The following is a 14,572-nucleotide window of genomic DNA, read 5'->3' on the forward strand; positions in this document are numbered from 1 at the left end:
GAAAAAGGGAAAGAAAGAAAAAGGGGGAGAAGGAGAGGGAGGGAGACAGAAAGAGAGAGAGAGAGAGGGAGGGAGAGAAAGAGAAAGAAAAAAAGAGAAAGAGGGAGAAAGAGAGGCAGAGGGAGGGAGGGAGAGAGAGAAAGAGACGAGCACTGGATTGGCGATTCTTCCACCAAACTCAACGACCAAAGGCCCACCGGGGGGGGGGCGGGGGAGGTCAAACCGGGACCGGCGACCCCAGGCCGGCTGTGAAAGGGGGTTCAGCCTCCCCCTCCCAGCCTCCGGCAAAGCGCAGGGCTTGGGGGCTGCCCGAGGGACCCCCCCCTTCCCCTGTCCCCTTCCCCAAAGGCCTCCCCGGACGCCTCCTCCTCCTCCTCCTCCCGCCTGGGCTCCGCAGCCTCCCCGGAGCGGCGGGGGGTCCCGGGCGCGGCCGCCTCGCGCAGGGGAGGAGCCGGCGGCGGCGGCGGCGGAGGAGGAGGAGGAGGAGGAGGAGCGGCCGGAGCTTGCGCGCTGGGCCGGGAGGGCGGGCGGCGCTGGCACCCGGTCCGAGAACAAGGGACGAGGCCGGGCGGCGCGGCGAGGCGGGCCTGGCTGGGCGGGAGCGGCCGGGTCTGCCCGGGTCTGGGGTCGGCCATGGCGGCGGCGGAGACCAAGATCATCTACCACCTGGACGACCAGGAGACGCCGTACCTGGTGAAGCTGCCGCTGCCGGCCGAGCGGGTCACGCTGGGCGACTTCAAGGCGCTGCTCAACCGGCCCAACTACAAGTTCTACTTCAAGTCCATGGACGACGATTTCGGGTGAGCTGCAGGCCGCCCGGGGGAAGGGGACGATGGGGCTTGGAGTCGCCGCGGGCCGGGGCTCCATTCCCTCCCCCCCTCGCGTCCTTTCCACCCAGCCCGGTCTTGCCTACCCCCCCCCCAAACAGCCTCTCCTTTTGGATCGCAACTCCCATCCTCCCCGGCCAGGCGCCGAGCTGCTGCTGCTGCTGCAGCCGGCTGGCTGGCGCCTGGTCTCCCGGGCGGCGTTGCGCCCTCGCTGCGCCCTGGCTTTGGGCTCGGCCGGGAAGGGGAACAAAAAGGCAGCCCCGTGCCTGACCCGCGACTGACCTGGTCGTGGCTGGCGGAGCTAACTCGGCTTGCCTGGGAAGGGCGCCTGACTTGCTGAAGGTCGGGAACCGATCGACACGAGTCGGAGCTTGCAGATGTGTGATGCTTTGGGGCAAGCCTGCAGGAAAACCCCCAGGTTCGCCTTGGCAAGATGGGCCGTTGTCTTTTGCCCAGTTTGGGGAGGGGGGGCTTGCTTGTTTTCTTGCAGACGTTTCATCACCCAAAGTAGTCAACTTGGGTCGTGAAACGTCTGCAAGAAAACAAGCAGAGAGCACCCCGGACCCCTCATTCCAACCCTGAGCTACAAATATTCTCTTTTCACAATTTTGGGGGATGGGGTAGGGAAAATCTTCAAAGGCCAGCTTCTGGGGCCAACAGATGCTTCTCCAGCTCTTCTTCTTCAAAGGAGGAGGAACCCCCTTTCTACCCTCTTCCCAATGGGAGAAATCAAATTTTCCTCCTCCGAAATAGAGGAGAAAAGGCCGACTCAATTTCACCCTGGATTTATTAATCAATTTGATGCCACCAATTTCTTTAAGGTCTGGTGTAACCACTTCACCCCGCAGGGATGTTAACCAATAGGTTGTACTTTCAGCTACTCAAGCAGGCTGGGTTCAAATAAGACGTGCAAGCCCCAGAAATATAATCCTAGCCCAGGTTTAACCCGAGGCACCCAGCTTTACATCATGAGAATCCCTGTTGCTGGACTGCTCATTATCCCAATTAAGATGGCGGTGCTCCTGCAGTCTATTAAGGCTAGGCCATAATTGGCAGTTCCAAGGTCCCAGCTTTAATTGGGGCAGAGCCTGGAAAAATTTCCTGTCTCAACCTCCATGTTGGCTTCATCATTTATGAAATATATAACATTTTGGAAGGTTGGATGTTTTTCCATGTTTCCCAACCGGGCCACTGATAAGTTAGCAACTGAATTGAAGAGATGTGTCTCCCAACATCTGTTAGAGGTAGTTCTCGGCTTACAACCATTTGTTTATGGACTGTTCAGTGGCATTGAACAAAATGACTTAGAACTGGTCCTCGCATGATCATTGTAGCATCCTGATCGTGACATGATCAAAATTCAGATGCTCGGCAACTGACATGTATTTGTGACAGTTGCAAAGTTCTGGGGGTCACACGATCTCCATTTGGGACCTTCCCAGCCGGCTTCCAACCAAGCAACGCCAAAGGAGAAAAGCCAGATTCACTTAATGTCCGTATGAGTCATTTAAGAACTGCAGTGATTTGTTTAATAACGGTGACAAAAAAAGGTGGCACAATTGGGCAGGACCCACTTAATAACCACCTTAACGATGGAAATTTTGGTCCAGTTGTGGTTGTAATTACAACCATTTATTTAGTACAGTGATGGCGAACCTTTTAGAGACTGAGTGCCCCATAACCGCCCCCCACCCCTGTCCCTGCTCCGCCCTGTCCACTGGGCCACCCACCACCTCCACGGTCCGCCACAGATCACCCAGGCAGCCCAGCAGCATCATGGCCACGCCCTCCGCCCATGCCCCGCAGCATCATCTGCACGAGACGGGGCGCAAGGGCAGAGTCTTCTTCCCGCTGCCCGGCTACCATGTCCTTGGCTGCGCTGCTTCGCGTGGGCCTTGCCCAGGGGCGACTCTCCTCGGGGGGGGCTGCTGCTGAGGAGGGGGCCATGGGAGGAGGCGGGGCTGGGGAGACGGTGCGTGTGCCCACAGAGCTCCGAGTGGCACCTGTGCCATAGGTTCGCCACCACTGGTTTAGTAACCATTCAAAATTGCAATGGGACTGGAATATGTGACTTATGACCATTTTTCACACTTACGACTATTGCAGCGTTCGTATGGGCACGTAATTGAAATTTGGACGCTTGGCAACTGGCATGTATTTGTGATAGTTGCAATGTCCCAGAAGACCTTTTGTGTAAACTTCAGGTTAGGATTAGTAAGATTCTAAAGCATTGTAGAATTCTGGAGAATTATAATGAGTGCAAGTCTTAATAGAATTTGATGAAGGAGATTGGGTTGGGAAACAGCAAATCTCAAACCTTTTGAGGTCTTCTGACAAGCAGAGTCAATGAGGAAGCCAGATTCACTTAACAACCCGTGTTACTGACTTAACAACTGCAGTGATTCACTTAACAACCGTCAAGGGACTGCCTTTATTGCATTGCAGGGTCTGAGATTTGCTGTTTCCCAATCCAACCTCCTTCACCAAATTCTGTTAAGACTTGCACTCTTTATAATTCTGCAGGATTCTCAATGCTTTAGAATCTTACTAATCCTAACCTGAAGTTTACGAAAAGTCCACAATTCACGTTTGGGGCTTTGGAGATCTGCTTCAGATCAAGTGGTTTGGCCAATTACACGGGTTAATGGAGAAAAGATGCTCATTTCAGATGGTGAAACCCTCAGGCAGAAGGAATTGTGGTAGCCAGACACAGTTGCACTTCTGGACTAAGCTGCTGCCAAAGAGGGATCTTGGTTTATTTTTCTGCCCTGTGGAAACTAGAGGGCTTCCTTTGTCAAAGTCATCCAATTCCAGCTCGCCAAGCCTGCAGTTTTGTACAGTTGTCTAGTGACAGACCTTCCGAACAATAATGTGGTCTTTTTCCCCCAAACAAATAATCCAAATGAGGAATGCCGATTGTTTTTGGCTTCTGTCCTGGGATCCCGTTGAATACAGGAGAGTTTGAATGCCAACTTTTGAAATCTTCCAGAAAGATGGTGGGAAGGGGTGAGTCTTTGATCAGTCCGGGGGTCTGGACAGGATCCTGAGGAAGACTCAAATTTCTCGTTCCCTCCTCCTCCTCCTTTCACTGTTGTAACTGCTTGGCTGGAAAATACTTCTGCTGGAACTAAATATCTTCTGAACAAATGGTTTCCTAAAATAGCCCTTTTGTCCTGGCTAGTTCAGAGTTCAGTTGGTGGGGTAGGGCCAGCCTAGGATGTTTTGGTGCCTGGGGCAGACTCAAAGGCCCCTCAGAGGTCTCCAACCTTTTGGGGCACCATAGACCGGTTCTGTGGAGAAAGGGATTTCCGCGGACTGGAAAGTGCGTGCTTTTGTGTGCTGCCTGCATCCCACGGATGGGGCTTTGCTTTTTTGTGTGGACCGGTTGCTGGCATGCAGTGGCCCGGTACCGGTCCACGGACCGGGGGTTGGGGACCCCTGCTCTACCTGACTCCTTACACAGTGCTTGATCGACCTCCAGCTTACTGAAGTACAGGTAGGCCTCAACGTACAACAGTTTTCATTCAAGGACCGTTCGAAGTGACAATGAAAAAAGCAACTTACGGCCGTTTTTCATACTTAGCGACCTTTGCAACATCCCTAGTGTCATGGGATCAAAATTCACAACGCTTGGCAACTGGCTCATAATTACGACGGAGGCAGTGTCCCGGGGTCACGGGATCCCCTTTTGCGGCCTTCTGACCGACAAAGTCAACGGGGAAGCCAGTTTCACTTAACAGCCGTGCTACTAACTTAAACAACTGCAGTGATTCACTTAACAATTGTGGAAAGAAAGGTTGTAAAATGGGGCAAACGTCGCTTGACAACTGTCTTGCTTAGCAACATTTGTGGCCGTAAATCGAGGACTACCCGTAACCTCTTCCAGTCAGTTCAAGGCAGAAGACCATTCCAGATGGCATAGAACAGAGGCCTCCAAACTTGGCAACTTTAAGACTTGTGGACTTCAACTCCCAGAATTCCTCAGCCAGCCCTGGCTGGCTGAGGAATTCTGGGAGTTGAAGTCCACAATTCTTAAAGTTGCCAAGTTTGAAGACCCCTGGCATAGAAGTACCGTTCTGGCTCATTCCAAGGCATCAAGGGAGAATAAAAGCTAACCAGGATGGGACCAAAACTGACCTTAGATATCATCTTGGGGAGTGGGCAGGGCTAGGACATATTGGCGGTCCCTTCCTCCTGGCTGGGGACCCTCTATATAAAGGCCACCCAACCTGGAATCCACGTTCAGTTTTTTATGAATAATGGATAATCCTCGACTTACAACTGCTTGTTTAATGATCAAAGATTACAACAGAACTGAGAAAAAAGGCAATTTAGCATCGTTTTTTCCCACAACTGTTGCAGCGTCTATGGTCATGTAATCAAAATTCAGGTGCTTGGCAACGGACTCATATTTATGACGGTTGCAGGTCACGCGACCCCTTTTTGCCACCTTCTGACACGCCAAGTCAATGGGGAAGCCAGATTCACTTAACGACCATGTGTTGCTAATTTAACTGCAGTGATTCACTTAGCCACCGTGGCAAGAAAGGTCGTAAAATGGGGCAAAATTCACTGAATCTGTGGCTTAGCCACAGAAATTGCGGGCTCCATTGTAGTTGTAAGTGGAGGACTGCAACAGACATACATAATTGTAAATGTTTTTTATAATGTCTATCCGAGGCGGTTCCAGATTGCACGAAGCCTGGAAACTTCAGACAAATAACTCTGGCGTGGCCTTGCAGCCTCTAAAAAGAGCGGGAAAACATGCATGTTTTTTTGGTAGTCGTGCGAGAGCAGGTTCCTTTCCTGTAACTTCCAGAGGGTCCGAAGTCCTGGGGGGGGTGTCACCCAAAATGACACAGCGTGTCATACATTCATCATCTGTAGCCTATTTCCTGCTCAGGGTTCACCTTCAAAATTGCCCCCTTTTTTTTCTGGAGTCTTTATTCTTTTCTTCCTCTGCTTTTGCTCTTAGTGATGGCATTAAAATAACCTGGAGGTTCTGAAGATGGAAGAGAGAGACCTTCTAGTTAGGTTTGATGAGGCACAACATGAGAATTAGATTGGAAGAAGGCAACTTGAGAATTTTGATTATCTTTCTATGAGTGTCTGTGGAGATTCTCAATCAACCAGGTCCTGGTTGTCTCCAAAGCAACTGGACTTTCTTGGTCTTTTTTTTTTTTTCCCCTTGAAAATATTTCAAAACTTCTTCAGTTCCGACCGAATGGTGGGGAAAGGAAGGGTTTGGAGTGGTGGGATCTGCAAAAAAATATAAATCCTTCCATTTCCCCACCATTTGGACAGAACCGAAGAAGCTTCTCGGATAAGAAGTAAAATGTTTTCATGGAAAAAAAAACCCCAAACAAGCTCCAGATGCCTTTTGGAAAAGCAGCTTTGGGACGTCTCTCTATGAGCTTTCATGGGGACCCAAGTCTGTTAGTCTTGATGGCGGTGTAATTCCTCTAAAGGCCATTTTCTAGGACAGAGATGGGACATGATGGCCCTTGTTATGATGTCTGGACTTCAATTTCCAGCATGTCTGGCTCAGGAATTCTGGGAGTTGAAGTCCACAAGTTATAAAGGGGCCATGGTTCACCACCTCTGTCCTAAGAAATTAGTGATTTTCCTTGTGCCATCGGCTAGCACTATGAGGATGAGATAGGCCAGAATTCTATCTGAGAGAAAAATAACTTATATTCTTATGAACTCCAGCTAACAGATCAATGGAAAAAATTGACAGTTCCTGTCCAAAACATCTACAGGATTTAGGCCCGGGGTCTTCAAACTTGGCCCTTTTATGACGTGTGGACTTCAACTCCCAGAATTCCTCAGCCAGGCACGCTGGCTGAGGAATTCTGGGAGTTGAAGTCCACACGTCATAAAAGGGCCAAGTTTGAAGACCCCTGATTTAGACCGTAGAGTAGAGAACTTCAAGGAAGGAAGTCTTGCTACCAAACTCATTCAGCCCTCAGTGCTACTATCTGCCATGCAGCCGTGGCTCAGACAACACGCTAAATGATAATAGTGTTTGTTTGGTTTGGGCTTTAGCAAATTGTGTGAACTCCCCCACGGGTAGTTGGCCATCCTTACTTTCTGGCTTGGCCTATTGTGTGGCCGCCCGCTGGTTGTGTAATTTATTCCGCAAACCATTGGTAAAACAAATAATAGCTTAGGACAGTTTATAAGCCAGATATCAGAAGAATGAGGATAACGTGAAGGAGTGCAGAGGTCAAATGCGCCAACCCAAATTTTGGGAAAGAAGGATGGCAGAAAAACCATGCAATAAAAGACAGGAAGTCCTCGACTTACAGCCATTCATTTAGTGAACGTTGGATGTTAACCTCCCTGAAAAAATTATGACCATTTTCATACGACCGTTGCAGCATCCCCATCGTCACATGATCAAAATTCGGACACTTGGCAACTGGCTCGTATTTATGACGGTTGCAATGTCCCGGGACCATGTGATTCCCTCTTTTGCAACTTTGCAAAATCAGTGGGGGAGCCAGTTTCACTTAATAACCATCCTAACTTAACAACTGCAGTGATTCACTTAACAAGTGTGGTCAGAAAAAGTCATAAAATGGTGTAAAACTCACTTAACACCTGTTTTGCTCAGCAACAGAAATTTTGGGCTCAGCTGTATACATACAGTAAAATTCTGTGGGAAGAAATCAATAATATTTGGCTGCATTTTGTTTGCTAAAATAAGCTTTTTTGGGGAGTGTCTTCTTCCTCTTCCATTCTACAGATTGCCTGCAGTGGGAAACCTCTAGGTCAGGAGTAGACAACCTTGGCTCTTTTATGACTCGTGGACTTCAACTCCCAGAATTCCTGAGCCAGCCATGCTGAGGGGAAAGGGAGAGGTTTCCAAGCTGAGCCATGCTGGCTCAGGAATTCTGGGAGTTGAAGTCCACGAGTCATAAAAGAGCCAAGGTTGCCTACTCCTGCTCTAGGTAATTATTAGCCTTCTGTAACTCTTAGGAACTTCAACCTTTGCTGTTCAACTTCCATCACTTCTCTCTACTACTTTTTGACTTCTGATTCAAGCTGCCAATTTCTGCATTGCCACGACCTCCATTTTGAGACTGGATTCTGGCTGGCCCTGACAAGAAGCCCTTGTTTGTTGTCCCCCTCCTCTAAAGCAAACACCAGCAAGATAGATAGAGCAGTGGGTTAGTGGGAGGGCCTCTCTCCTAATCCAGGTTTCTCCTGACTGGAACTAGTGTGTCCTTTTTAATCCCAAGCCAAATGGAATTAAAAGCTCTTCTTAGCCAGTGACTGGAAGTTTATCTGAAGATGCAACTGGGGCCCCTTCATTATCACCCTCTTTTCCTCCAAGGGGTTCATGGCTGCCTTTTTATGGGACTGGACCTGGAGCAGAGCAAAGGAAGCGGGGACTGGAATTCCCAGGGCTGCTCGGTTTTGGCCTTGATGGGATAAAATAATCTGCTGATTTATTTTCATTGTGCAGATTTGTTTGAAATCCATGCCAGAATATTTTCCCCGCTCCTAGCAGAGACGGTTCCTAACAGAAGCCTTGGATCCCTTGGCTAATGAGCTGCAGCTTTTTAAATACGCCAGCGAGCGGCTGGCGTTAACACCCTCCGTTCTTCCTCCGCGTTGCAGGTTGCCAGCCATTGCTGTTCCAAGTTGGCATTTCGGTTTGCCGATGACGGTTGGCAGGATCTGTTGGGCTGTTCTGGGCCGGCTCTGCGTGCTTCTGGAATGGAGAGCGTAGGAGAGCAGCACCCTTTGCGAGACCTGAGTGTACAATACAACTTGTTTTCTTTGCTAATTTCCCCTTGTTGCTCATTTAGCTGAGCGGCAGGTTTGGCTTGCCTTGCCCTGAGCAAAGCTATATTGACGTGGTCCTCCACCCATTTGCTGCCAACAGGAGCAAAGAAAGTTCCATTTTTAGATTAGTTTGGCGCCTGTCATGCCTCTCAAAGGAATTAGCTGGGGGTTTGTGCAGGCCTGTTGTGCTATTACCCCACTTCTTTAAAGCAAGGGTGGGGAATGGGGGCCTTTTCATGACTCGTGGACTTCAACTCCCAGAATTCCTGAGCCAGCATGGGGGGGGGGACTATGGCCCCTTCATGACTCGTGGACTTCAACTCCCAGAATTCCTGAGCCAGCACGGGGGAACTATGGCCCCTTCATGACTCGCGGACTTCAACTCCCAGAATTCCTCAGCCAGCACGGGGGAACTGTGGCCCCTTCATGACTCGTGGACTTCAACTCCCAGAATTCCTGAGCCAGCATGGGGGGCAACTATGGCCCCTTCATGACTCCTGGACTTCAACTCCCAGAATTCCTGAGCCAGCATGGCTGAGCTTAGAAACCTCTCCCTTTCCCCTCAGCATGGCTGGCTCAGGAATTCTGGGAGTTGAAGTCCACGAGTCATAAAAGGGTCCTCATTCCCCACCCCTGCTTCAAAGGCTTTTAATTGCTTAGATCACCAAGTGAACTATGGAAAATCCTTGACCTATAGCCATTTGTTTAGTGACCAAATTTACAACTGAAAAAGTGACTTATGGCTGTTTTTCACACTTATCACCGTTGCAGCATACCCCTGGTCACGTGATCAACATTCTGATGCTTGGTAAACTGGTATGTATTTAGGAGGGTTGCAATATCCCGGGCTCATGTGATTATTATTATTTCTTTTTGTAATCTTCTGACAAGCAAAGACAATGGGGCAACCTGATTCATTTAACAACTGCTGTGATTCGCTTAACAACTACAACAAGAAGAGTTGTAAGTGGGGCAAAACTTACCTATAACAACTGTCTTGCTTAGCAGTAGAAATTTTGGGCTCGGTTGCGGTCGTAAGCTGAGGACGACCAGCATCCCGTGGATCATGTCCATATAGGTAGTCCTTGATTTAACACAGGGGTCTTCAAACTTGGCCCTTTTCACAAGTCATAAAGAAGAGTTGTAAGTAAGTGCCTGGCTGAGGAATTCTGAGAGTTGAAGTCCACTTCAACTCCCAGAATTCCTCAGCCAGGCACTTACTTACAACTCTTCTTGTCGTAGTTGTTTAATCTCTTTAACCCCATGGCCATGGACCCCCTAAGACTTCACTCAAGATTTAAATCATAACATTTTTTTTTCAAGCCTTCGCGTATTCTCTGTGACGAAGGACCACAGGTTGAGAAAAACTGGCTTAGGAGATGTCTGGGTATTTTAGCGTAGTATAAATCATTACTTGGGGAGCCAGTTTGGTATGCTGGTTAAGATAGGCTAGAAACCGAGAGCATGAGTTCTAATCCTGCCTTAGGCACGAAGCCAACTGAGTGTCCTTGGGCCAGTCACTTTCTCCCAGCCCTGGGAAGGAAGCAACGGCAAACACGCTTCTGGAAAACCTTGCCAAGAACTTGTCCACCTAGCCTCCATGAATTGGACAGGATTGAATGGAAGAACAATAATGTAAAAAAAAAAAATAATTACTGTATTTTTTTTTCCTGAGCAATTTGTTGTCAGGAATTACCTCATTAATTTAACTTGGAGGAAAGAAACCTGTAGATCAGCCTTCCCCAGTCGGGTGCCTTCCAGATGTGTTGATGCTAAAACCATTATCCTCAGCCAGCAGAATTCAAATGAATGCTGGTTAAGGAATCAAATGGTACTTGGCTGGGAAAAAGAGAACAAAGGTGGCAATCCTTTTGGTTGGCCAGACTTAGCATTTTGGGGGAGACTTTGGGTGGTGGAAATGTCCAGTAATGTGGCCATGCTCTTTCCTTTCCTGACGTTAAAGGGGAGAAATTAAGCACTTCAATTGGCAGCACCTAGACAGCTGGCCTTAAAATTATAGCTTGCTTTTTCCAGACCTATTTGGAGACAGAGAATAACTGAGTAACCGAGTTGGAAGGGACCATGGAGGTCTTCTAGTCCAACCCCCTGCTCAAGGTAGGAGACCCCATACCATTTCAGATAAAGGGTTGTCCAGTCTCCTCTTAAAAACCTCCAATGATGGAACACCCACAACCTCTGGAGGCACTGATTGAGGATGGAGCCTGGGATCTTCCTGAGGCAAAGTTTTTAAATTTTGGCTTGCAGTTATTTAATCGATATGCCTTTATATCATTTTGCCACAATCGTTTTGTCCTTTCCTGGAATGTGACTTTTGTAAGATGCACAGACAGAAAGACATACATTCACATAGGTGTATCAGTGTGAATTTATGTAGAGAGGGAGAAATCTGCACCCCTCGGTCAACAGTGTAAAGAAGGTGGTATTTGTGTCTGTTTATTTAAACGTGTATAGAATACAGAGAAGAGCAACAAAGATGATTAGGGGACTGGAGGCTACAACGTACAAGGAATGGTTGCTGGGATTGGGGATGTCTAGTTTAATGAAGAGAAGGACGAGGGGGGACATGATAGCAGCCTTCCAGTATCTCAGGGGCTGCCCCAAAGAAAAGGGAGTCAAGCTATTCTCCAAAGCGCCTGAAGGCAGGACAAGAAGCAACGGATGGGAACTAATCCAGGAGAGAAGCAACCTAGAACTAAGGAGAAACTTCCTGACAGTTAGAACAATTAACCAGTGGAACCACCTCCCTCCAGAAGCGGTGAATGCTCCAACACTGGAAGTTTTTAAGAAGAGACTGGACAGCCATTTGTCTGAAATGGTATAGGGTTTCCTGCCTGAGCAGGGGGTTGGACTAGATGACCTCCAAGGTCCCTTTCAACGGTGTTGTTGTTGTTGTTATTATTATTATTATTATTTTGTAGTTTTGTCTCTGTGTTCAGGATGGGATTTTCTAAAATTTAAGCTCCCCTTTGTTTTGGGTAAATACAGGGAGTCTTTGACTTACAATCACAACTGAGGCCAAAATTCCCGTTGCTAAATGAGACACTTTGCTCCATTTTACAACCTGCATTGCCATTGCTGTTAAGTGAATCACTGCAGTTGTTAGTAACGTGGTTATTAAGTGACTCTGCCTTCCCCACTGACTTTGCTTGTCAGAAGGTCACAAAAAGTGATCACAGGACCCCAGGACACTGTGACCGTCATAAATATGAACCAAGCATCCGAATTTTGATCACGTGGCCACGGCGGTGCTACCAATGGTCGTAAGTGCGAAAAACTATCCTAAGTCGCTTTTTCCAGCGCGGTTGCAGTTTCGAACGGTCATTAAACGAATGGGTGTAAATTGAGGACTACTCGTACAGCGAATGCTAGGAGAATGAGAGAACATTGTAGGTTTACCTTTGAGAAGAGAGTGCTGAAGGCACATAGGATAGCTTTATTCCAGGACCTAAAAAGATCTCAAAAACGTAATTTGTATCATCACGGATTGCACAATGGATTTTAGGGTGGATTCAGGTGGAATATTTTGAAGAATGGTATGAGTCGATCAACACTGGAAACAACGGACCACGGTTAAGCTGAAATCCATCCCATTGGTTGGGAGAGTTCAATAGAAGCCTGTCAACTATTTACTGGAGATGTTTTAATTTGGTTTCTTGTTCTCAAGAGGAAGGAGGATTCAAAAGCCTAATGCTGCCTTCAACACCGTGACGCTGTAATTATTCTTATTTTTTTTAACACACTGCCATAGCTGTCTTGCTCCATGAAAATATAACCACTGCTGGCAGACGTTTTGCAGAGAGCCCGTTTCCAGTGTTTGTAACATGGAGATCAGATTAAACCTGAGGCGGCAGAGCTGCAGATAGAAAAGTCTCTTGACATTCTCGTTTGTGGTGTAATGACGTGGCTGCCTTCCAGATCCAGGCTCCATCCGAGAGCTGAATACAGTAATGGACATTCAGACAGCCTTTGGAAAGCACAGGGCCTTTTTGTGTGTCTTGCTAACCCTCAGACATTTTCCAGTCCTGAAAAGAATTGTCTTCAAAATCTAGATCAGGGGTAGGCAACCTTGGCTCTTTTATGACTGGTGGACTTCAACTCCCAGAATTCCTGAGCCAGCCATGCTGAGGGGAAAGGGAGAGGTTTCCAAGCTGAGCCATGCTGGCTCAGGAATTCTGGGAGTTGAAGTCCGCGAGTCATAAAGGGGGCCATAGTTCCCCCATGCTGGCTCAGGAATTCTGGGAGTTGAAGTCCACGAGTCATGAAGGGGCCATAGTTCCCCCATGCTGGCTGAGGAATTCTGGGAGTTGAAGTCCACGAGTCATGAACGGGCCATAGTTCCCCCATGCTGGCTGAGGAATTCTGGGAGTTGAAGTCCACGAGTCATGAAGGGGCCATAATTCCCCCATGCTGGCTCAGGAATTCTGGGAGTTGAAGTCCACGAGTCATGAAGGGGCCATAGTTCCCCCATGCTGGCTCAGGAATTCTGGGAGTTGAAGTCCGCGAGTCATAAAGGGGGCCATAGTTTCCCCATGCTGGCTCAGGAATTCTGGGAGTTGAAGTCCACGAGTCATAAAGGGGGCCATAGTTCCCCCATGCTGGCTCAGGAATTCTGGGAGTTGAAGTCCACGAGTCATAAAAGAGCCAAGGTTGCCTACCCCTCATCTAGATGTTTTGATGATATGTTTGGTTGCCACCTAAACTTAAGTCTGGTTGGGTTGCTGAGAGAATTTATTTGCCAGATGAGACCTGGTTACAGCAATGAGTCATTCTCTTCCCCTCATCGCGAACGATAACACTAGCATGGTTTTCTGGCTTAGCTTGAACTTGCCTGCCTTAATCTTAAGCTGCTTATGACATTTTGTCGTTTGATTTTGTTGATAAATCTATAAGATAATTTTTTTTTTCAGATCAGGGCTGAGTGCCAGTGCAAAATTCCTCACCCGTTCTTATTTGTAAATTCCTACCAGGTTCCCTTTGGCATAGGATACTCATTGGATAGCAAAACACTGAAGGGGGGGGGTCTTCTAAGATCTTCCTGTTCAAGAGCTCATAATAAGAATCAATTGTGAAAAAGCTTAACTAAGGTCTTTTTTTTAGTAATGACTAAATTAATAAGACAAGATTCATGAGAGGTGTGTTGAAGTCAGCTTGAAAAGTGTGGTTGACACCAGCTATAGTTTTTGACCTGTCCTTTGGGGCAGATTGGACAAATAGTATTTTGAGCCTCATTAGTTTGTAGACTCGAGCACTCTGTGGAAGAGAAAGAAAGAAAATTGATCCTAACTATAAACTGATAATAACTTTGTATTTGGAAGTCCAAAGCCTAATGTAGGATCTTAAACCATTCTTGGATCTTTATGGAGGTTCTCAGTCATCCATGGCACAACATAGGAGAACAAACCCATCAGTCCATCTGCATTTAATAGACCAAGCCCGCTCTTTCGAAGACAGCAAAGTCCACATTTGACCCTGAAGACACAGATAAACCTCCAGGTGGGCTCAACAACTCTCTAAAAGAAGGCAAATGACCAGCTGTCTGCAAGGAGTATAAATTCTCCCCACCATTCTCTCAGAGCTGAAGAAGCTTCTTAGATGAGAAGCAAAACGTCTTCAAAGAAAAAAACAAGGAAGCCCAGTTACCTCGTGAAAAAGCATCTTTGGGTACTCCCTGGATCACTTAAAACCCCATAGCTTGATAGTTTGGATACTTTTGCAGGGCCTATTGGCCCTGCGCGATTCACCCCTCGCGCAGGCCTGGCCCATTAAGATCACAAGGGCCCACCTTGAGGATGGGGTTTGGAACCCCGAGAGGTGGCATGCTGCGGGTGCTAATAGGAAATTATTGAAATTGGCCAAATTAAGGTTCTTTTTAAAGGGGTGTTTTAATAAATTTTTAGGGGGAACAAGGGAGGTTGGGAGGGGGGAGG

The 14,572-nt window shown here is 47.8% G+C and overlaps 1 protein-coding gene across 1 annotated transcript in view; it reads left to right on the forward strand.

Moving 5' to 3' along the window:
• The first annotated feature begins 633 nt into the window (after positions 1 to 633).
• The window catches only part of DVL3 (dishevelled segment polarity protein 3), a 62,680-nt gene continuing 48,741 nt past the window's right edge, over positions 634 to 14,572 (forward strand). Inside the window, exon 1 of the mRNA XM_029285745.1 lies at positions 634 to 800. Coding sequence (XP_029141578.1) covers positions 634 to 800 — 167 coding nt within the window. The remainder of the gene's footprint in view (positions 801 to 14,572) is intronic.

The sequence above is a fragment of the Protobothrops mucrosquamatus genome, unplaced genomic scaffold (genome assembly GCF_001527695.2).
Source record: "Protobothrops mucrosquamatus isolate PMUCROS unplaced genomic scaffold, P.Mucros_1.0 scaffold2171, whole genome shotgun sequence".
NCBI lineage: Eukaryota > Metazoa > Chordata > Lepidosauria > Squamata > Viperidae > Protobothrops > Protobothrops mucrosquamatus.